The sequence below is a fragment of the Leopardus geoffroyi genome, chromosome D3, assembly GCF_018350155.1.
Source record: "Leopardus geoffroyi isolate Oge1 chromosome D3, O.geoffroyi_Oge1_pat1.0, whole genome shotgun sequence".
In the NCBI taxonomy this organism is placed as follows: Eukaryota; Metazoa; Chordata; class Mammalia; order Carnivora; family Felidae; genus Leopardus; species Leopardus geoffroyi.
The window spans coordinates 66,132,638-66,156,861 of record NC_059339.1 but is presented as its reverse complement, the minus strand read 5'-3'; the positions used below and the strand labels follow the sequence as shown (position 1 = coordinate 66,156,861).

General features: G+C 42.5%; 1 protein-coding gene across 1 annotated transcript in view; it reads left to right on the top strand.

Annotated features, from left to right (window-relative positions):
- The window catches only part of PSTPIP2 (proline-serine-threonine phosphatase interacting protein 2), a 79,331-nt gene extending 56,616 nt beyond the window's left edge, over positions 1 to 22,715 (top strand). Inside the window, exons 6-15 of the mRNA XM_045456868.1 lie at positions 4,373 to 4,435; positions 10,196 to 10,294; positions 10,864 to 10,909; positions 11,841 to 11,920; positions 14,513 to 14,611; positions 15,501 to 15,597; positions 15,715 to 15,796; positions 17,245 to 17,279; positions 18,600 to 18,657; positions 21,055 to 22,715. Coding sequence (XP_045312824.1) covers positions 4,373 to 4,435; positions 10,196 to 10,294; positions 10,864 to 10,909; positions 11,841 to 11,920; positions 14,513 to 14,611; positions 15,501 to 15,597; positions 15,715 to 15,796; positions 17,245 to 17,279; positions 18,600 to 18,649 — 651 coding nt within the window. The 3' untranslated portion in view covers positions 18,650 to 18,657; positions 21,055 to 22,715. The remainder of the gene's footprint in view (positions 1 to 4,372; positions 4,436 to 10,195; positions 10,295 to 10,863; positions 10,910 to 11,840; positions 11,921 to 14,512; positions 14,612 to 15,500; positions 15,598 to 15,714; positions 15,797 to 17,244; positions 17,280 to 18,599; positions 18,658 to 21,054) is intronic.
- Positions 22,716 to 24,224: the final 1,509 nt, after the last annotated feature.

Below are 24,224 nucleotides of genomic sequence, written 5' to 3'. Positions count from 1 at the left end.
GGGAAACCATGTGGAGACCCAACTAGATGGTTCTGTCTCTGTACCCATTTGCACCCAGGCCAGTTCTCTTTGAATTCTCGCAGGATTTATGGGTCTGGCCTGTCTTCTTCTTTTCATATCTGCTGCCACTATTCAGACTATGACTGGCAAGGGGAAACCCTGTCTTTGGTAGAGTCTAGGGCATTTAACCTGGCGAACTCCCAGACCACACTCCTCCTCCTTGAGAAGGCAGTAAGGGAAGGGTAAGATGTAGAGAAGACTCACATTCTCCCAGAGACCATGTAGTCTAACCACCCTATTTTACAAATTGGGAAACTGAGGCCCTGGGAAATCCAAGTCCTTTTTGTCTTCAAAGCAGATGTGCATAGGCTGTTTTTCATTGATGGAATTTACTCTGTCCAATTACATGGAAGGAGATGGGAGTAACAAGAGTTAACAAAACTGGCAAATGTTTGAAAAGTTACAAGGATCAAGAAAAGAAGTTCAGATATACAGTAGTAAAGTGTTCCTTAGAAGAGACCAGTGACTATTCTGACTCCCTTCTATCTTGTTCCTAAATGACTTATACATTCAGGTTGGCCTGACAGCCAACTAGAGCTCTTCTAGAATTTCTTCTTTTTTACATCTGGTCTATGAGGTTGGGACATCAGCTTCACATGGGGGACCAGCTCTTCTTTATTTGGCACCCAAAGATTTCCACCCCGGTCTCCCCAGACATCTTTGCATGAACTTTTTGGAAATCTGTTCTCATCCTGGTCCTTGACCATCTGAAGGTCATTGTCTATAGTGTGTGTATCCAAAAAAGGTCCAGCTGTTAAGGCTGAGTCTACCCATATGCCATTTTCAGAAACTTTGCCTATGGTTCTAAGCCAGAGTCTAATTCCAGCCTTTGGTGACCAGCTGGCATTTGGAGTGGATGGCAGACTTAAGATCCCGACTGCCTTACATCTATGGTCATGTCATGAGCTGCTCTTAAAGCTATGCCTCTTCTTAGGAATAAAAGGTGGAAACTAACATTTAAGGAATACCAGATCAGTGGTTTCACACACATTCACACTTCGTATATCAGGTTTGAGAGGTGCATCTGGCCTCAAATATTTTTCAGAGCAGAAATAATATGTACATATACCCACCCATTAGACAGTCAAATTGTTTTGACCTGACATTGCCAGCCTTGCCCACCTACCTAGAGAAATAACAATTTTTCAGGGGCAAAATTAACAGAGTCTATACGCATATGATTTCCAGTAAGAGGAGCAGAAAGTCATTTCCTCATGTTTCCAAGTGCCTTTGGTAGCCTTAGTCGTTTCAGGGAGAGTTTTGTTAATTTTGCAAGGCTTCTGAAACTTCCCCTCCTAACAAGTTACAAAGATCAAATTCTCATAACTGGAAGAATGTGTTCTGAATTCTGTTAAGTAATAAAGGAGCCTGTGCTCAGCTCATTGCTGTCATCCAAGTTCTCTGTATTCTGTGTGCTCTGTACAGGAGGAAAATGCCTTCTGAGCTTTCTTGAAGAAGTCTGAAGTTTATTAATAAATTTCTAGTTACTTGTGTCACAGTGAACTCTGGGTTGTACCACTTCTGTTTTTAGATACCTTTTTTTTTTTTTTTAAATCAAACTTTGGGAGAAAATGTGTCAATGCTAACTTCTCATTTTCACTGTATGTTTTGGGCTTCCACTTTCTGGAAATTGAGCCATTTCCACTTATCAAGGAAAACCATTGGTTCCTTTTAGCAAACTGGGGAAGGGGGACGGCAGGTAGAATAGCTCAGAAGTTAGTGGTGTACTACTCACTCAACTAGATTTCTGAGGGTGGTGAACAATACAGACATGGTCATCCTTCCCTCATAGAGTGTAGAGCATGGCCAGAGAATGATGTGACATAGTCATCATGATAAAGCGTGATGAGCATTAAATAGTAGGGGAGATGAAGGTGCCACCTCACCTGCAGTGGGGACTCCTAACCTTATCAGTGAGGTGGGGGAGGCGTCTTGGGGGCAGACCCTGAGGCTACAAGCACCAGAGTGAGTGACAGTACAGGTGAGGATGATGAGGGACAGGCTGTCATCCCTGAGGGTTGGCCAGGTTGGGGGGGCTCTTAGGAGCCACTTTCAGGAGTCTTGGCGTTTTAGGGTACTGAGGTTGCTTCCCCGGCCCAGAATGTGCTAGGCTGACAGGGACAGCACACGGTCAGTCACTCTCCTCTGGTGCCTACATTCTGTTCTGCCCTCTCCGCTGACATTGGGATGAGCATGGCACAATGGTGCTCTGCCTGTGTAGAGAGAAATCTCCAAAGAAAGGAACGTCCTTGGTTACACGGAGTGACGCTTACAGCTTTAATGGCATGAATGCAGACAGACAGACCACCAAAGCAGCTATTTCAGTCATGTACTGCAGGGCCATTTGAATCATTTACATATCTCTTCTTCCTTTGCCCCTCCCTTCTGCTTCTCCCCACCCTAGAGCAGAGGTGATAGTTCTTGTACTACTTTGTGTTATCCATAATAAGACAATTAGATTTCCATTGGGTTTGGCCTTTGAAGACCTGCCAAGAATAGGCCATTCTATAAGTGAATACAGACATGAGGAGACTTAAATCAAAGTGGGGTAACAGACAGATCTGGACTTGGTGTCACTGAATGGCTTTGAGCAATTATCACCTCTTGGGCCCCCAGGGCTCACAACTGTCAGGTTAGAGCCAGACTACCTCTGTCTTTCCTCTAGGGTCCTGTTCTCATACAGGTGCCAGGGATCCTCCAAGGTAGAGAGGAAGATGAAGGGAAAAGGTCTGACTAATAGAACTTTGTAGCCACCTGAGAGGTGCTGGAAGCAGGTGTTATGTGTGAGTTGGACATAAGGAGGCCGGGCTGAGGCCATAAACTGTGAAATAGTGGCAGCTCCCAAACTGGAAGAAAGGCAATATATATTTTTGGACTGGCGAAGACCACAGGACAGACCAACAGTGCTGAGTGATCTGCTCCATGGAGTTTGGGGAAATCAGGAACCATTAATAAATAAACCCAGCTCCTCCTCCTGGTAGAGGTACCTAGGCGCTCAAGTGAACCACACAGCTTCCTGTCTGTGATGACAAGGGCCTTCCCATGAGACTCTGCATGTGGGGCTCATGTCTGTTCTCTGTGTCTACAGGATCTTCACTGTTAGCAGATGCATGGCCCACCTCTTAGTCCTCGATTTCACCTGGGCTGGAAGATGGCTGTTCAGTTCTCTGAAGGCCCCTTGGGGATCCCCAACAGAATTTCATGTATTCCACAAAACTTATATTTGAAGTCAGACCATCCCAAACATTCCATCCAGATATCTTGAAAATCCATCCAGCCATGTTTGTGTTGGTAACAGACAAAAATGTAATTCTCCAGAAGAAAGAGAAACCACATTTGAACATCATTTTCAGAGTTATTATTTTGCATTGTGTCCTTTTGCACGAGAGCAATGCCATAGCTCATTTTGAATTACTGCACCTCTTTGTTTTTTATATACCCGTTAGATTTTATAGAGCAATCATAAGGATAATGGTAGGTGAGGGTAATGATTAGGAACAAGGGCACAGGAGTCAGGCTGTGCCCAAATCCCAACTCTACTACTTGCTTGGGTAAATTAATCCCCCCCAAATGGGGATAAGAGTACTTACAGTTGTTGGGATGCATGAAAACTGATTAGCACATGATAATGCTTGATAAATGGCAACTACTAGTATGTCTGAGACATACATTTTAACTATTAGCACCATTATTTTGAGGAATGAAAGGGTTAATATCAGAGCCACAACAAAGAAATTGCTCTCAAGTGAACTCAGCAGAGTAGTTTACCTTTCCTGGATTAGCTGGGATTAGCTGGGAGAATACCTTCTTTTAGTTGTCCTACAAACATTTCTTCTCTTCATACTGCCCGGGCTCCTTGCTGGTTTAGGGTGTGTTATTGGTGGATACAAGAGGAGTGAATATTTATGAGTCCCTAATTTTATTGTGCTGACACAGGCTTACAGAATAAAGACCGCTTTCAAAATATGAACGGTGCCTTAACAAAGGTTTTTAAATCTTTTTTGAAACCTAAGTTCCTTGATTCCAGGTTTACGGAAGAGACAGCTCCAAGGATGATCAGTGATTCTCAACAGTCGCTGCCCAAGTTCAAGGGCGGGCCTTACCATTGAGCAGCCGTAAGACCTTGGGCAGGTTGTTCAGCCTCTCTGCTACAGCTTCCTTGTTTGTAAAAAGGGAGTAATAAATAGCACATCTACCTTCTGGGTGTGTGAGGACTAAGTGAGGTAATCCACGTTGAACACTTACTCCTCAAGATAAGCTGGCATTAACAGTAATTTGTTTTTTATTAATAGTGCTTGTCCTCTCTTCACAGACAGAGCTTATAATGGATGCTGCCCATAAACAAAGGAGCTTACAGTTCAAGAAAACTATGGATGTGAGTCTCAGTTTATTGCATTTTTTTTTTTTTTTTTTTTGTCATGGTGACATTTTCTGAAATCCTGTGCTGTGTAGGAGCATATTCCTGAAAATAGTACTTCAATAATATTATGGACTAGTGCAGTGATTTGGGAAAACAACCTTTAGAAGTTTGACTTTCCTGCTTTTTAAGGCCTTAGAAAGACAGAGGATGAAACAAGATAGAGGAAAGAAAATGATGGTGACTTTCTGGTAACCTGGGAAAGTTTACAAGTCAATTGAAATATTTCAGGCCAAGACACAAAAGTGTCTATATCACATGCCATTTATCTTGTTGGATGTTAGCTTTTCCCTTGTGACTATTTTGAATCTTGGTTTCTTGCCTATTTTACTGAGTGAGCCTTTCATGTTTTAGGATCTACAAACTGTAAGAGCCTTCCATAAGTAATCTATTTAAACACACACACACACACACACACACACACACACACACACACACACACACACTTAACAAGACAGAGCTAAGACAAATTGCGAGGGCCCTCCCTCTAGCTTTCCTAAATCTGTTCACTCTGGACACAGTGAACTCTGTTACTGAAACATCCATGATTCCATATTTGTACAGAAGTATCATCATGATGTTCTATGTGACATGGTGTGTGGTAACCCAGTTAAAAAAGAAAATGTCACCAATGTCGATGACATATGCAGTCTGCTCCGCGTCATTTTTTTTCTGTGATGCATGGCACCTCCAAAGCAACTGAGAAATAGGGAATGATGTCAGTGTAACTGCAGAAATAGCATTGGTCCATACATGGTTGTTCCCAGACTTTCTGTGTTTTGAGCAATCTGGGACAAGGTTTCTCACAATTCAAGATAAAACCCTAGTGAAATACAAGTTTCTTAACTATCTCTTCTACCTGCCTGCAGAGCCATGCTAGTGTTATAATTTTTGCTTTGACTATCAAAAATGATTTAGAAAACTCAAGAAAAAGGAAGACTATTGTATTAATTCATTTTTCACTTGCTGTGTCCTTTTCTCCTGATATTCCAACGTTTCTTCTTTTATAGTTTCCTTTGCTTAGAGAGCTTAGCCATCTTCAGGATGGTCTATTAGTGACGAATACTTTTAGTTTTTCTTCATCTGAGAATGTCTTGATTTCCCCTTCAGTGTCAAAGGCTGTTTTCACTGGTTATAGGTTTTTCCTTGTAGGTAAAGTGTCATTTCTGTTTTAAGATATTTTCTTTTTCTCTTTCTTTCTTTCTTTCTTTCTTTCTTTCTTTTCTTTTCTTTTCTTTTCTTTTCTCTTCTTTCTTTCTTTTCTTTTTTTTTTTTTAGTTTTCAGAAGTTCACCTATATATGTAGTGTCATGGATTTCTTTGGGTTTATTTTGCTTGGGGTATGATCAACTTCCTGAATCTGTAGTTTTATATCTTTTGCCAAATTTGGGAAGTTTTCAGCTGTTATTTCTTCAAGTAGTTTTTTAGCTCACCTTCCTTTCCTTGGATTGCAAGGACATGAATGTGTTAGATCTTTTGTTATGGTCCCAAGGGTTCATGAGGCTCTATATGTTTATTTTGAGGTTTATTTATTTTTCTTGAGAGAGGGAGTGAGAGCATGAGAAGGGCGGGGCAGAGAGAGAGGACAAGAGAGAATATCAAGCAGGCTCCATGTTGTCAGCATGGAGCCCATGCAGGGCTCAATCTCAGGAATTGTGAGACTATGACCTGAGCTGAAATCAAGAGTTGGACACTTAACCCACTGATCCATCCAGGTGCCCCATCTATGCATTTTTTTCAGCCTGTTTTTCTCTCTGTTCTTCAGATTAGGTAATTTCTATTGCTCTGTTTTCCACTTCACTGATTCTTTCTTCTATCTCTTCCATTCTGAAGTCCATCCATTGAGTTTTTAATTTTCATTAGTGTGTTTATTTAGTTCCAAAATTTCCATTTGGTTCTTCTTTATAGCTTTTATGTGTTTGCTGAACTTTTCTAGTTCTTTGCCCAAACCATCTATTTTCTCATTTAAGTGTTTTTGTAATTGCTTGTTGAATTTTTATGATGGCTCCTTTAAAATCTTTGTCAGATAATTCTAACAATCTCTGTCATCTTGATGTTGGCATCTATTGAAAGCCTTCTGATTCAGTTTCAGATCTTCCTGGTTCTTGGTATGATTAGTGATAGTCATTTGGTTTTGGACATTTTAGGTATTATGTTACAAGACTCTGGATCTTATTTAAACATTCTGTTTCAGCTGGATTACTCTGACACCTCTAGCAGGGGACAGTGAGGTCCCCTGCCTCATTACTCCTTTATGGGGGTAAAAATCCAGCTTTCTCCCATTGGCCTCCACTGAAACCACAGGGTTTGTGTGGCTGTGTTACTACAGAGAGGTGGTTAAAGTTCTGACCCTCCACTAGACCTTCTCTGACACCACCCCAGCAGGTAGAGGGGGCACCTTGTGACTGCCAGGCAGGGGTCATAGAAGTCCAGGTTGCCCACATGGTTTCTACTGGCACTATGTATAGGGCTGTTATCTCCCAGTAAGAATGAAGGTTCCAGTTCCCTATTTGTCCTTCTCTGAAACCATCTTGGCAGGGAAGTTGGGCATCCTGTTATAGCTTGGTGAGAGTGGAAGTCTAGACTCCCTGCTTGTCCTTTGCTGGATGTATGGGGGGCAGGCCACAGTTTTTTTAGGTGGTGCTTGGCTGCAGTAGAATGGTTATTTTCTCAAGGTTTCTCTCCTGGTAGGCTGTCCCTTTTCTGGTCTTTTGGCTGGAGAGGGCAGGTTTTTGTTGGGACTTCTTGTTTTTGCTCATTGCCACTTCTTGGTTGCCTGCTTCTTTGGCACTCAGTCTGTGACATATGAGGCAAAGAAAAAACCAAGAGAACTTACTTGTGGGTCACCCTTCTCAGACCAGGGTTGCTAGCCAGTCTGCCTTCTCTCCACCTTTCTTATGTTTGTTTTATACAGAGTGTCCAGAGTTTTTAATTGTACTTATGTGGAGGAATAGGGAAAATTACATCTTTCCATCTTTTCAAAAGCTTGTATGTATAACCTTTAAAAAAGTTATTTAGAACCATAAATGTGATCATATCCCCTCAGTCTTATACTAAGAATCTAAGACTCTATCTTTAGGAAATCATCCCAAAAAAGAAAAGCAAAGGCATGAACTTATTCACTCTTAAAATAATGAAAATTGTAAATTATTTAGTGACTAAAAAATGGAGAAATATTAGTTATATGACCTTTATGAATATGTAGCAACAGAGAAAAAATATTTAATATGCCATATTAAAAAATAAAGTAGGGTAGAGAAAGATTGATAACTGACAGCATTAAAATTTAAGACTACTTTAGAGCAAAAGAAAATATATCTTATACATGGCTTAAAGAGAGATAACAAATGGGGGAAAATATTTGTAACTTACATAACTGATAGCCAGTTAGTGTTCCTAATGTAGACTGAGCTCTTAAAAACCAATGGAAAAAGGGGTGCCTGGGTGGCTCAGTCAGTTGAGCATCCAACTTCAGTGCAGGTCATGATCTCCTGGCTCATGGGTTCGAGCCCTGCATCCAGCTCTGTGTTGACAGCTCAGAGCCTGGAGTCTGCTTCAGATTCTGTGTCTCCCTCTCTCTCTCTACCCCTCCCCCACTCACCCTCTGTCTCTCTCTCAAAAATAAAATAAACATTAAAAGAAAAACAATGGAAAAAAACTCAATGAAAATATGGAATGCTCCAATAGGAAAGCAGGTAAAAGACATGAAGTAGAAAGGACATACCACCTTAGTGGTCATGAAATAAATACAAATAACACAACTTTATGCTGACATTTTCTCCTCTAATAATAGAAAAGGTCAGGCATATTGTCCAAGCTTGGTGTTGGTGAAAGTGAGGAAATTTACTCCATATACTGCTGGTGGGAGTACCAGTTGGTGTGGTCATTTTGGAAGGAAGTTGCACATATACATATTCTTTTACCAAACAATTACACCTCTAGGAATTTGACCCGTATAAATAAATTCATACTACCCAAAACAAAATCAGAATATTTTTATGTTATTAAAAATGGGAAACTGATAGAGAGATAGTTAAAATTATGGCGTGTGTGTGTGTGTGTGTGTGTGTGTGTGTGTTTACAACCTTTAAAATGTTCAGCTACAGGGGCGCCTAGGTGGCTCAATCGGTTAAGTGTCCAACTTTGACTCAGGTCACGATCTCACAGTTCGTGGGTTCGAGCCTCATGTCGGGGTCTATGCTGACAGCTCAGAGCCTGGAGCCTGCTTCGGATTCTGTGTCTCCCTCTCTTCTCTGTCCTTCCCCTGCTCACTCTCTGTCTCTCTCTCAAAAATAAACATTAAAAAAAAAATGTTCAGCTACAGGGATCATGCTTGACATAGAAAAATGTCTATCACATACTGTTACAAAAGGAATTTGCTGCATGAATATCTTATGTGCTTACAATTGTGAAAAAAATTATGAAACTTCTATGTGTATGTAGCATATATAGAGAATTGTATGGTTGTTTACTGAAAGGTTAACCTCAACTGAATTGCAGAGGATGCCGCACAAACCATCTCTGCAAAGGAGTCTTCATTCTTGGTCAAGCAGTTTTGGGGGGGAACAACATTCTTATTTATTAGCTGACTCACAGCTTTGCTTTGAGTAAGTTAAGTCTTTGCTTCAGTAGGTGAAACAGAAAATTATTTGATTTGCTAACTATATAGTTGAGAACTGTTTTCATACTAATGGTAGTGATGACAGCACAGGATAGACCAGGGTCTACTTTTAAACTAGTTAAAACAGGGGCACCGAGGTGGCTCGGTTAAGTGTCTGACTTTTGGTTTCGGCTCAGGTCATGATCTCACAGTTCATGAGTTTGAGCCCCACATTGGCTCTGCGCTGCTGGTGTGGAGCCTGCTTCGGATTCTCTCCCTCTCTCTCTCTCTCTGCTCCTCTCCGACTCCCGTGCATGTTCCCTCTCTCAAAATAAACTTTAAAAATAAAAATAAAAAAAAATAAACTAGCTCAAACAGATTTTTTTTTAAATCAAAAAGGAACATGGCTATGCTTGAGTGACAGAATTGATGGGATCCATGCCCTTGTCACCTGCTATGGTGGATGCATTAGAATATTGAGGCATAATTACAATTATTATGGTCAAGTGATGGCATCTAAGTTCTGAGGGTTATGTTACATAAACGTTAGATTACACATCTTTTTTTTAAATTGTTTTTTAATGTTTATTCATTTTTGAGAGACAGAGAAAACCAGAACGTGAGCGGGGGAGGGGCAGCAAGAGAGGGAGACACAGGATCTGAAGCAGGCTTGAGGCTCTGGAGTGTCAGCACGGGGCTCGAACTCATGGACCATGAGACGATGACCTGAGCTGAAGTCAGCCGCTTAACCGACAGAGCCACCCAGATGCCCCTAGATTATACACCTTACAGTTATACACATATTTTGATTTTGCCTATTTCAAATCCCATCTTTTGTTCCAGTTTTTAAAGCCCACATACTTTGTGTTTGCCGAATTGGAGTTATTACTTCCTTGATCAGGCTGCCACCACACGCGTAGTTTGGAAAAGGGCTAAAGAGCCCTTCCACAAATAGATAAGAAGGAGCCTTTGCTGCCAGGGTGCCCACCATCTGGCGGTGATCACGGCACTGACCAGAGCGCCCTGTCCTTTGCTGGGCTTGGCGGGCTCGGGCTGCTGCTTTGCAGGCTCACGTTCCGCTCACCTGTTTTGGTCCTCTTTTGGCACATAACAACAAAGGCAAAGAAGACCTATGTGCAGAAATGCCGGGACAAAGACGAAGCAGAGCAGGCTGTCCACCGGAGTGCCAACGTGGTGAACCCGAAGCAGCAAGAAAAGGTACCTGGGAGAGCCGACAGCCTGAAAAATCTGAGCTTTATGTATTTGAAACTAAAGCCAATTACTAATCTTAATGAAAAATGGACGTGCATCCTAAGTCCCTGGCAATATCTTGCTTTTGGGCTGTCAGGATCCTCTGGCCCAGAAAGTCCCTTGTCACAGTTTTGGGGTTCGGGAGGAGCTGGAGAAGCGTGGCCATGGGGAAGGGAACAGGGTGATAAGAAGTAGGGGAGAGGGTTTTGGTTTTTTCATCTTTCTTCAAGACTGAAGTATTCTTTGGAGCCAGGCCACCTCAGGCTCGGGCGCATTATCAATTTTATGTAATCTGGTAGAAGACTGTCAGCAACCAGAGGGCAGGGGCTATGTCTTTAGGATACCATGGGGCAAGATGTTTGATGGCCGTTTCCCTGTGGTGCTAAGATTAGAGGGCAAGTTGAACGGTTTGCTGAGAGAAACACAGGTAAGATGTGGAACACGGGTCTCTTCACAGCCATTGCTTTCAAACCTGTTTTGCCTGTGGGAGCTCTACCCAGCATTCCCCATCTCTTGTTCTTTGTGTGTCCTCACAGCTTTTCGTGAAACTGGCAACTTCGAAGACTGCAGTCGAAGACTCAGGTAAGGGGGCTGCTCCCAGGGATGGGGAGGCTTGTGGGGAGGGGGCTGACATTATGCCGAAACTGTCGGGAAAGGTATTTTTATATATCATACAAGAATGTATGGACAGACAGTGGGATTAACAGGAAAGCAGGAGGGAAGAAGGGAGAAAGGGAGGACAGGGAGGGAGACAAGGTATATCAGAACCTGGGAAAGTGAGACAGCTGTTTCTGGCCACTGCCTGCTTGAGCCGTACTTGTAATTAAATGGTGGTGGTGCGGGAGGGAAGGGGGGGGGGCGGAGGTCATGTGACAGCTGCTTTGTAAGCAGGTACTCATTCTGATTTATTAGGAACATCTGTCTTAAAAGCCCATTTCAGCCCTGATAACTCTTATTTGCTATGAAGGAAACAGCCAAGTTGCAAGGCCTTGTCATGGCTGAAACCTGAGATCCAAGCCAGGTGTTTTGCAAAGCCTTCTGATCCCAGAGTATTCTGCAGGAGCCAAGCCTCTTGTGACCGTGGTCATTTAAGAAGTCTCTAAACCCAAAACCAAAGTCACTTGGTAGTTCTCTGCACCTCTCACTGTCTAATCTTCCTGAAAATGGAAATGGGTGGAAGCTATTGAGGTTGAATTAGCTCAAGAGAACTCTGGCTGAAGTTCCTGTCAGCCTTTGTTCTCCTTCCTTGAAGCATTTCCTTTTTTTTTCCTTCCCCTTGAAACATTTCTTACTTGGCTTGGTTTAATGTCTCAAAAGAAAGTGCTTATTTCACAAATATATTGTGAGAGAGAGAGATGGATATGGCCTCCCACTGTTCAGAGCTCCATGGGGTCTTGTGAGCTCAGTGTGACTCTGGCGAGTGTCGTTTGCCATCCAGGGTGAGCTGGGCAGTGGGTCTGCGCATGCTGCTCCTGCCTGGTTTCTGAACCCAGGCCCTTCCCCTCCACTGCAGACAAGGCGTACATGATGCACATCAACACTCTGGACAAAGTCCGCGAAGACTGGCAGAGCGAGCACATCAAGGCCTGCGAGGTACCAGAACCGGTGGCTGCTCAGGAGGGGATGGGTCTTCCTCCGAGAATTTGGGGAGTCTACTTTGCCAGAAATGCACCACCCCCCTTATTACAGGGCCCCAATTCTCATAGAATTGCTTGAGGCCAAGTTAGAAATCAGAAATTTAAGTATAGGATGGATGGAACTGGAATGTTTTCCTCCAAGCCTCATCTTTCTGCCCCGTCACAGTCCTGAGTGTTGTGTCTGACTCTGTTCAAGGACTTCCTCTAACGTTTGGTTAGTGCAAATATGAAATAGCTGAATCAGTTAATGGGTGATTAAATAATTATCTTTCAAGAGCCTTGCCTGAACTTGCTATCCAATAAGGAGAATGCAGATAGAAGGTGAGCTAGAAGTTTTCACTCAGGCACCTGGGTGGCTCAGTCGGTTGAACGTCTGATTTCAGCTCAGGTCATGAGCTTGAGGTTTGAGAGCCAGGCATTGGGTTCTCTGTTGTCAGTACAGATCCCATTTTGAATCCTCTCCCTACCCCTCCCCTGCTGGCACACCCTCAAAAATAAATAAACATAAAAAAAAAAAGAAGTTCTTACTCTCCTTACACCTTTGATTTCACCATTACCTCCTGCTTCATTTTTAGCATGTGACCTCACTTACAATTTCCTGGAGAAAATAAAGACATAACTTGGAAACATAACATAACTTCCTCAAGTTTCTTCAGCCTGTCTATAGTTTTCTTACCAGTGGTTCTCAAAGTGAAATCCCAGGACCTGTAGCATCAGTATCATCTGGGAATTTGATAGAGATGCAAATTCTCAGACCAACTCTGGACCTACTGAACAGAAACTGTTGGAATAGGTGCAGTACTGTTTATAAGTCCCCTGGTGCTTCTTAGGCAAATTCAAGCCTGAGAATCACTGATCTACGCCCCCCTCCCCTCCTTTTCTCCTGTTAGTTGAAAAGGGGCTGCCCCTATCTTATCAAGATCCTATCCCGCCATCTGGGCTCAAGATCCCATCATCCAGCTGTCTTTCCCTCATGCCTGTGCAAAGCTCCCTTCAGTGTGAACTTTTTATACCATTGTTTGGACAACTCAGCTCATTCTTGGTGTTAGAACCTACTGGTACTGGCTGTTGCTTCCTGTCTGCTGCCCTCTCCTCTCTTCACAGCCAGGCTTCCTGAAGGAGCTGTCTTCACATGCTCATTGCCCCTGCCTGTCCCAGCCTGCTGCATCTGGGGTTTGTTACCCCTGCTGCTGCTCGCTGAGGAACCAGACATCTCTGTGGTGTGAGGTCCAGCAGGCCTTTGCAATTCCTGATCTTATTTGGCTTGTGTCTACTGTCTAACATTGTGGGTCACTATCCCCTTCCTAAAACACTCTTTTCTGCTTTACTTCTGTGACTCCACACTCTCATGGAAAAACCTAGAATAAGTCCCCCTTTTTAAGGTATAAAAACGTGCAGAGCAGTATCATATGCATTTTATAGACACACAAATAGAAAAGCCTGCACAGGAATGATAAAGTTTAGGAGAATGGTTATCTGTGGGGAAGGAAGAAGGGGATTGAGTTTGGAGAAAGCACACAAGGGGCTTAAACAGAATCTGAGGCAAATATGGCCAAACTTGTTGACCAAGCGAGGTGGTCAATAGGTATGTATTCATTATATTGCTCTCTATGATTCTGTCCATGCGAAGTATTCTATAATAAAAATCACATAAAATCTACTGTTTATATGCTACATAAATACAAAATATAATAAACACTACATATATACCAAGTATGCTACATACTAAATACTAAAAGGTTTCCGATTAAAATAATGTATTTGCTTCAAAATATCCTAGGGAGTAGATGAGTTGGTAGGGATATAATAAAACAGAATTGGTTGTGAATTATACATGTTCAAGCTGGTGAAGGGTACATGTGCATTCATTATACTATTTTCTCTGTTCTTATCTATGTTTGAAGTTCTACATGATAAAAAGTTTTAAAATGTAATAGTGTTATATTCAACCTTTAAAAAGTACATTAATATATAACATCCACTGTTGAATAGCATCCCCTTTATAGAATAATAGCTTGATTTTCCTAAAGTTGATACTTGCTTATGTCCAAGAAGCTATTGTTCAGGAAGTGACTTCTTAAAAAACTTTTTTAGTTAAAGAAACCTTCAAACATAAACAGAGTTGGAGGACAAGTGCGGGTTCCCCCACGTTCTCGTGAACTTCAGTGATTATAACCATTTTGCCAATATTCAGTCATAGGGGAATTTGAATGTGAGGCTCTGGCAAGCTGCCCACGTGGAGATGCCCACCAGGCAGTCGGAAATGTTAGCTGGAATTCAGGTTAGACTCTTGGCATCTGGGCTCATCATTACCTCTTACCTTCAGAACTATATCCAATCCTGTTTGTGTCAATACCATATTAGAATACTATTTGCATTCTTTGCCTGCGGTAAGAATTTATGAGTTTCCTTGGTAGCAGGGAATATCCTAAATGGGACAATAAGCTTACAGATAATGAGGGTTGACACTGTTTCTTAAGTCATAGCCAGTCTAGACAAATGTCTCCCTTCTCTGCATATGTACGGACATGTAGTTATGTTTCTGCAGATATTCGAAGCTCAAGAATGTGAACGAATAAACTTCTTTCGGAATGCGTTGTGGTTACACATGAATCAGCTGTCACAACAATGTGTCACAAGTGATGAGGTAAGTCAGAAGCATCCATGGAGGATTCATGAGAGTGGGAGGAACCATAGGCATTTATTAGTGCACCCTCCTCATTTGAGGCCCAGAGAGGTACGGTGACTTGCCCGAGGCCACACAGTGAGCTGATAGAAAGACCCAAATAAACACCTAACTGCCTGACTCCTAATCTGCTTTGCCACCATGACTTTCTCTTTAAGGAATTCACAGTTAAGGCAGGAGAGCGGAAAAGGGAGACCCAAATGTAGTTTAGTTTATGGAAGACAGAGATGTCATAGCAAAGGGTCACTCCAGGACACCACCAAGCACTAGGAGACTGACCCATGCCCGGGCTAATGATCATGCCAGGGCTCAAGATTTACTTCAGCGGCATTCCCACAGCCAACATCCGGGTTTAAGTTGTGCACAGCAACACTCATGGGGTTTCCAGACCTCAAGAGGGATTAGAATCAAATTATCACAACCTTCTTTGCTAAGAAATAGCCACCCTCACTTGGATGGGACATTCACTTTAGGAGAAAAATCAAACACCTAGAAAACCTGTAGAATTGACTACAAGAGCTTTTTTCCAAGTTAATTCATCTTTGCATTTTGTGTGTGGCTTTGGTTTTGGTATCTATTTTCTTTGTCCCGTCAGTGTTAAAGACAAATCTTTCTGGGAAGGTTTTTATGCAGTCACAGAGATAACATTTCTTGTCATCTTTAAAACAATTTTAATAGCAGATATGCACCAGAGAAATCCCTTTATATGAGTCTGGGACTTGGGAATGTCTCTTTTTCTTTTCAAAACAAAATTTGGAAGAGCCAGCCATTCATCAAACCTGTTTTAATAAGCTGTGTCACAATTATTCACAGACATACCTCTACGCTTGATTTGTCTTCTTTTTGTCAGATGTATGAAGAAGTCCGTAAGAGCTTAGAGGCATGCAGCATTGAGAAGGACATTGAGTACTTTGTGAACCAACAAAAAACTGGACAGACTCCACCAGGTGAATGGAGTGGTGGGGCGGGGCATTTATTTAAGCAATTCTGCTAGTCTTTTGTGCACATGTCATTGAGAATGGGAGACACCAGCATCTTAATATTTTGTTTCTTAATTGCCCTAGCACCCATTGTGTATGAGAATTTCTACTGCCCCCAGAAGAATACAGCCCCACAGGGAAAGGCTCCAGGGCCCAACTTACCAAGGTAATAACCACCTACCTTTCACATAAAGAAAAATACTTAAAAAAATTTTTTTAATGTTAATTTATTTTTGAGAGAGAGAGAGAGAGAGAGAGAGAGAATGTGAGCAGGGGAAGGGCAGAGAGAGAAGGAGCCACAGAATTCAAAGCAAGCTCCAGGCTCTGAGTTGTCAGCACAGAGCCCGATGTGGGGCTCAAACTCACAAACTGTGACATCATGACCTGAGCCGAAGCTGGTCAGTTAACTGACTGAGCCACCCAGGCCCCCCGAAGAAAAATACTTTTAATAAATGTTGTTATCATTAGTGTTCTAAGAGATATTGGAACACATCTACCCCTGCATTTGCTTAAGTGAGGTTGCTAGATTTGGAGAAGTAGCATTTTTTTTTTAATTTTATTTTTTATTTTTTAAAATTTACATCCAAATTAGTTAGCGTATAGTGAAACAACCATTTCAGGAGTAGAAGTAGCATTTTTAGGACAAATGTTAAGTGGATTTTACCAGTCATAGTTTAAGGAGGACCATATTATGCTTGAGTGTGATTATTATGATTCACGCATGAATCCTATACTTTTCGTAGAGCTTGTAGAAAGCAGAACTCTGGCCCCCTGTGAGTCAACTGACCTACCTGTTTTGGTAGGGCCCAAGAGTAAAGAATGGTTTTTATAACTGGCTGAAAAAAGAAGAAAAGGATACTATTTTGTGACACATGGAAATGATATGAAGTTCATGTGTCAGTGTTCATATAAAGTTTTATTGGGACCTGATCATGCTCATCCATTTACATTTTTTCTGCGGCTACTTTTGCATTAGAGTTGGCAGAGTTGTGACAGAGCTGCCTTAGTGGCCAGCAGAGCCTACGTCATTTACTGTCCTTTTGCAGAAAGAGTTTGCCACCCCTGCTTTACCTGAGAGAAAAGAAACTTCTGTTTCCTGCACAGTCAACTTGAAATCTAAGCTGTTGAATTTCCATTCCAGTTTTTAAAGAAAAGGGAGTATTTGAGGGAGAATTGCATGGTCATCATCAGTATTTAAGAACACCAGGTGCCATTCAGAACAGGTCATGTGAATGAGCTCATTTAATCCTCGCAGTGAGGTGGGAATTGCTTGGATTCTCCATCTTACGTGTGGAGATGTTGAGGGACCAGGAGGTCAGGAAACCACATGCTCCACAGTAGAGACTTTCCTCCTGCCTGTTTGGGGTGCTGGGACGGGGCTCTGGGCTTCCTGAGTCCTGTGCATCCTGCTGTCCTGCTCACCAGCATAATAGAATGCCGGCAGCCTAGATTCCGGTACGTCAGTGTTGCCGGCTTTTGCTTCATCTGAACTTTTCTTGACTCTTTGGAACAGAAACCAGATCTGATTAGTGTGCAGTATGATTGGGGCGTGAAGACAAAAATTACAAACTAACGAGAACTTATCTGAAAGACTTTGGTTTTCATCTCTTACAGGAGAGGACCTCTCCCAGTTCCTAAAAGTTTACCAGGTACGATGTCAAGAAAGACCTTTCAAAATACTCATGTCAGGTTCTCTTTAAGGTTGAGTAGCTAGAATGTTGAAATAAAGGGAAAGAAGGGAATAAATAGAAATAAATTCTCAAGAGAATGAGCCTGTATCAGGATCTTGATGTAATACTGTTTGTCAAAGAGTAGACTTTGGTAATTAGGGGTCTACTTTATTGCCTGTCAAAGAGAATTCAGTTCCTGGAGTACCAAAAGAAACTTATTATAAGGCAGTCTTACCTAAGAGATTATTTCAACTTGGACCATAAGAGAAGCAAAGTATAGTTTCCTTTGGATTACACAGAAACGTAACTGATAGAAGTTATGTCTAGAAACACATTACCTAAGAGTATATATCAGTATACTGGCCATAACTGGGTCTGTCACTCATGACTTGATCTCTTTTTAAATCCTATCAGAACTCCTAGGACACCTCTAGGACAACCACACATTTTAGCTTTTTTGTTGTTGTTGTTGTTAGTTTTATTCCTTGGATAATTATAAGATCCTTGAAGGTGGATAATTGGTTTTCTCCTGTATCACTCATAGCACTTAACACAGCCTGAGCACATAGGAGGTGCTCAACAAATATCCATTTTTTTGAGTAAAAGAAAGGTATACTTACCTATGTTCAAGGGAAGAGGGAACTTATGCTGCGTATCATGGTTTACTAAAACTTCAGTGACTGAAAAGAAGTTTAGGACCTGAAATTATAATAATATTTTTGAAAAATATAAGGATTTAAGTTATTTTACTTTAAATGTTTATTTATTTTTGAGAATGAGAGAGAGAGTGTGAGTGGGGGAGATGCAGAGAGAGAGAGGGAGACAGAGGATCTGAAGCAGGCTCTGCGCTTAGAGCAGAGAGCCCGATGTAGGTTTCAAACTCATGAACTGGGAGATCATGACCTGAGGCAAAGTTGTGTGCTTGACTGAGCCACCTAGGTGTTCCTGTTATTTTATTTTTATAAAACAATTACCACCTGATAATGTGGGACTGATTTTTGTCTATGTCTTAGCTTGAAATCTAAGCTAAGCCTTGAAGATGGCTTTACTCTAGGTGCCGCTATCTGCACATGGATGAAAAAGGGCAATGAAATCGTGGTAGTGATTTCCAGAATGTATGCGTGAATCTTCTGTGTGTAGTCTTGATTTTCATGGGTAGGTTTCATCGCCGGATATGTTTTCTTTTTACAGAAGGGCAGTCAGTAGAATCTTTAAGTGGAATGTCTTGCTTTGAAAAGGGCTAAGAATCTTACCACGAAGCAGTATTAGCTTAATGTTGCTCTGTTCTGCCCTTTGCAGATAACCCTGATTATTCTTTGGTTGATAACTACAGTCTGATCTATCAGTAACATCAATGGTAAGAACCTTTAATTTTCACATAATTTTCAAGTTGCATTTAGACTATTGATTGTGTTTTTGAAGTCTCTGAAGCTTCTTTATGACACCACTGCAGGCAGCAAGGCCTTGACTCAGGCTCACCCGTGCCATGGATGCACGTGATCCTGCGGGATGGCCTCTCTGGGTCCCACAATTGCAAGGGGACTGGAGCCCACGCCATACCTACTTGAATGAGGAGATTTTTCCTTCGTTAATTACTCTGCAACTCATTTTCTGCTCTAGTTAAGCTCTTTGTGGCTACAACGCACCCGCACTAATAACACAGCGCACACATGACACTCACACAATGCCCATGATCCTCACTGTCTAGTTTAGCCTTTCGTGTACTCCCCTATCCCCCAAAGGGGAAAAGTCAAGTAAAAAGAAGTCAGTGACAATGAGGCAAACACTGTCACACTCCCCTATCACACAAAGGGTGTTGGAGGGGTCATCTGGTATCAGATCATTACTACTCCAAGCTAGCAAACCCCAGGGATTCCTAGAGCAAAACTATGAGATGGTGCTTGTCTCTGACTCTCAGGTGCTTGCAACGTGCCCCAGGTCCATCTTTGCCTTCGCAAATGTGAGTGAATGCCTCCGAGTCCAAAACAGCAATACTAAACGGAACTCTATAAAGTATAAATGTTTTAACCCAAACGGGTGTGTCTTGGGGCATGACAATATCCATATAGATGAGCAAAGAAAAAGCTCGAAGGGATACATTCCCAAGCAAGTAGTAGTTTTTCTTTTTGTTTACTTATGTTTTCCAGTTTGCCTACAGTGAAACTTTGTTACTTCTTTAATAAAAGACAGTTTTGAAGAGTTGATCCTTTTGCACATTCCTGATGTTCCCAGGGGTGACAGGAGTGGGGGCGGATTCAGGAACTGTGCCAGCCTCTCTCCCACCCTTCCTGGTTTGCTGTTACTGCCACTTAGGAAACAAAACAAGTTTTATTTCTTAATGTTTATTTATTTTTGAGAGAGAGAATGATGGGGGAGAGGCAGAGAGCGAGAGGGAGAGAATCCCAAGCAGGCTCTGTGCTGACAGCGCAGAGCCCAATGTGAGGCTCAAACTCACCAACCATGAGATCACGACCTGAGCCAAAGTCGATGCTTGACCGATTGAGCCATCTAGGTGCCCCCCAAACGGGTTTTAATGGTGCTCCATGGTGGCTTTCCTTCAGTGCTCTATAACACTGAAAAGTTCTTCAAGTGAGCACATCAAACACTTCTTTTCTTCAGTCCTCCAGAAACACCCACTTTGTGACTTGTAGCCCATTAGCTACATGGGATGGAAGCCATGTTGTTTTGATTGGGTAGAAATGATCAGCCAGTGTGTGTTTATATTTAAACATAAGTCCTTAAATTGCTTAATAAATGTGTTTAATATCTAAGCAACTTTGCTGTGAAAGATAATGGAAATGGAAGACCTAAAATACCTCAGCCACTAACTGTACATAACTTTCTGACCTGCAAACAAATTGGAGTCTCTACAACTGGTCATCATTTCTTCATTTCATAAGGCTCCCTTTTTCTCATGAAAAGAGGCACGGCCCATATTAGAGGTAGAAAGGGACATGGGGAATCAGTGACTTGGGACTCCAAGGCGAAATCCGCCCTCTGGAACAACACCATGGAGGTGATGGCTGCAGGTAGGCCGCTGGCAGCTCCGAGAGTTTGAGTTTTATTTTAACCTCCTCCTTTCCCACCCTCCCTTATTTGCATAAAACACACATTCTAGTTGCTTAATAGTAACCTTTGACCCAGCAACCCTAGTTCCTCTGAGTTCAAGAACCTGTTGCTTCAGTGCAAGATTCTAATGCCAACACACGTGAGCTCTGTCATTTCACGGGGTTCATTAGTATGTGGAAGCTCAGGGAACAGGGCTCAACATACACATGTATCATTGACGGAGTTGAAGAGAATTTTACAGAAGGAAGTCTATCTTAGCTAATAACTTAGCTAAGCAATGTATCATGACATTTAAAGTAGTTTGAGCCTTTGGAAATGAAATAGGAATGTGTAGGAATTTAAATAGGAAGGTGTAGGAATTTGTGGTTTGTTTGGCATTGTTGATGTAGCTGCTATGCTTGTTTTTAATTCTGACATGTTTAGGGACAGATTATAACTTCTGAGCATCTAAAATATAAATATGTGTATTATTTGCATAAAGCAATGCTGTTGTCATCACAGTCCATTTTTTCATCACTTTAAAACATTTATTCCTCACTGTGTGTTCTCTTTGGCCAAGCATACTTGTTCTTTTTTTTTTTTTTCTAAGCATACTTATTCTCATTGAATAATATGGCAAGGGGAGGAGTGAGGAGCTGATGTGAATGGTTCATTCAGATGAAATTTCTTTGTTATTTTCTTTCAGAAAACAAACCTTTTTCGGGCCGGGCCGGTGCTTCTACAGCGTGGGAGGAGGCACTCAGAACAGCAGAATCCTTAGCCAAACTGTGTCGGTCGTGAAACTTCCAAGTGAAACCTTGCTGTAACTTTTTTTGTATTTTAAATTCATTGTAGACATTTAGATCAACTTAGGCTAGTTAAGTTCTGAAATTCTTAGGAGAAGTTTACAAGTTGCCCCAGACTGAAGAATCATTCTTTCCTAGGCGGTTACTAACGTTGTGAGTGAATTGTGTTATCTCCTAGGTCTCTGGATTTGGAGCCCTGACTCTTGTTGTGGGGGGGCAGAGGTGGCTGCAGAGGGGTGTGAGCCATGAACCTGGAGGGGCTTCTTTGGCTCCGGGGGCAGCTTGGCTGTAGAATGTTCACAGCAGCACGTGCCCTCGGCGGTGCACCATTTCCAATCACCTTCCTTTTTGGCTGGAAGACTTGGAGGCCATCTAATTATACTTTCTCATTTTACAGATGAGGAAATGGGGCCCAGAAGTGTGAAATCAATTTCCTTACGGATTAGGGACAGAATCCAAACTGGACTGTAAGCTCACCTCACATTACCATTCTGACTGATCCTTCCTCAGGCCATTGGTGCTTGTGTTGAAATTTCAGACGCCGAATGTTTTTTGCCGGCGTCTTTCCAGTTGGGAAAATAACCAGGGTTTAAATGTCAGATTTATTTTTATGGGAGTCCCTGTGTGTCCTGAACTTCTAGAGCACCATATTTAATTTAATCTAAGAAGCCACTGATTATAAAGCATGGCCGTTATTTTACACACCACTGAGCAAGTTAGGTGAGGGAGTTGACATTCTCAGTGGGGGCAGAATTACTCATAAAGGGGTGAAAATTGGGACAGTTAAGGGTTAAGCCCATTTAAATTTGATTTGCTAAACTGAGGCGGGGGGGGGGGGGGGGGGGAAGTACATCTTAGAGTCAGTGCAATAGGGTATTTGGACTTCAATTCCTAAAGAGAATTCGAGAGCTCCAAAGCCAGTCCTCAGTCCTGGGTCTTCACAGAGAATCTTTCCCTTGCTAGCTCCTAGAACTTTTTAAAGTGTCAGTCTTATCCTTTCGCAGGTATTTGAGTCTTTCTTCTTGTTACCCACAAACAGCAGGGAGACAATGTCCCTTTTGTGTAATATCCACACGCCATGAGAAAATGATACATTTTAGTTAATGACAAATTAAACTAGCACTGGTACTTATTCAGTATGTTGTTGGCCTTGTAACACATATTTTCTTCTCCTGCTCTATGCAGTAGCTTTCTCAGAACTGTGCACAAATTGACTGAAACAAGATTGATTATTTCCCTCCCTTTAAGGTGTTACTGCAAGTGGCAGCTTCTCCTCATGACAGGAAGCTTGCATCAATTGGATATCCTTTTGAGAAACTGAAGTTTGCAAAGGGCCATTGACTTCCCCAAACTGAGCAGGCTCAGGACATTTCCTTCAAGCTCAGAACATTCTAATTTTTAGGTATTTTATTTATTGTTCACAATTCCTCAGGGATTTCACTTTTCTCTCTTTTGGTCAGTGCAATCGCTGTAAACGTGTTTTATGAATTGAAAATACTTTTATTTTATTGCTCTTTCAGTTTGATATGAAGTAAAATAAAGGTTCCTTGGACATTTAGGATTTATTTTGCCTTTTTGTGTCGACCACGTCCTCTCTTCCAAGCTGTTGGACCCTCGTCACATTTGCTATTGTCCGATGGCAGTGGAGCAAACTGTTAGGAGGGGAACTGCCACATCACTTCCTACTGGTCCTTCATGACAAAGTCACTTGCCTGGGGAAGCATCACTCCCGCCTCCAGACTAGCTTGGATCCCACTGCTGGGTCCTTCTCCTCTCCCTTTTTTTCCTTGATAGTACGTGGTTCACTCTTGAAATTAATTGTTCAGAGTCTGTCTTCTCTCCTAGACGGTGACCTCAATGACTGCTATATCCCCAGCACCTGACACGTTGTAGTGAGTATGAAAGAATGAGTGGCTAGAAAGACAGCATACCTCAAGAAACAACCAGTTGGGAGTGTAGAGGGAGCGAAGCCAGTCAAATAAGTATACATGTTAAATTTAGTAAATATGATCTACCCCTAAGACTGGAGGCTTCTTCATTTGAAGTCCACCAGAAGCAGCCCCTGAGATAAGGCTTTGAGTGCAGGTACTTTTTCTGGGGGGGGGGGGGATCCCAGAAAGCACAGTATGGGAGTGGGGAGGTAAAGGGGGTGGAAGGAGGGAAGGGAGGAAGGGAGGAAGGCAAAAAAAAACATGTATTATCAAGACAGCACTGCGGGCACCGGAGCTGTAGTCTGGCGGGGACTTGTAGGAAACTGTGGCACACGCACCTCACAGATGGCTCACCAGTTAGGATGTTACTGTGATATTCATTCCCCGGCTCCCTTCAGTCACTGGTTGAGGGCCACCCCCAGGAAGCATTAAACCCCTGGCATTTCTGGCCTGCTGGAAATGCGGAAATGCCAGCAGAGTGGGATCCTGAATGCTGAGAGAGTCCTTGGGAGAGGCAGTTCCTGGCAGTTGCAAGTGGGCTGACGTTTAAGGCAATGGTAAGTACTGAAGGGATGTGGATGGTGCCCTGACGGGGTCTGACCCCTGCATGGCTCAGATCCATCTGTGCCCCACATGGATTTTACTCCAGCTCGCCATCACTTCTTCAAGTTCCAGTTTCCAACACACACACACACACACACACACACACACACACCCTAGGCCGTTTAGTAGGACAAGCTACGGTCCCTTGCTACAGATGATCCTGAGTCTCTAACTGATATTCATCATCTCCTTCCTCTAGCAGCGTGTTAGGGAGTGAATTGTATTCTGCCCACAGCCCCCTCCAAATTTATATGTTGAAGTCTCAACCCTTAGTACCTCAGAATGTGACTGTGTTTGGAGATAAGGCCTTTAACGAGGGGATTAAGTTGAAATGAGATCCCTGGGGTGGGGCACTAATCCAGTCTGGTGCCTTTCTAAGAAGAGAAAGAGACACCAGGGGTGAGTGGGCCCGAAGGATGACCTTGTGAAAAACAAGAGGACAGCCACCTGCAAGCTGAGGAGAGAGACCTCAGAGGAAACCAATCCTGCCAGCGCCTTCATCTTGGACTGCCAGCTTCCAGAACTGCCAGAAAATT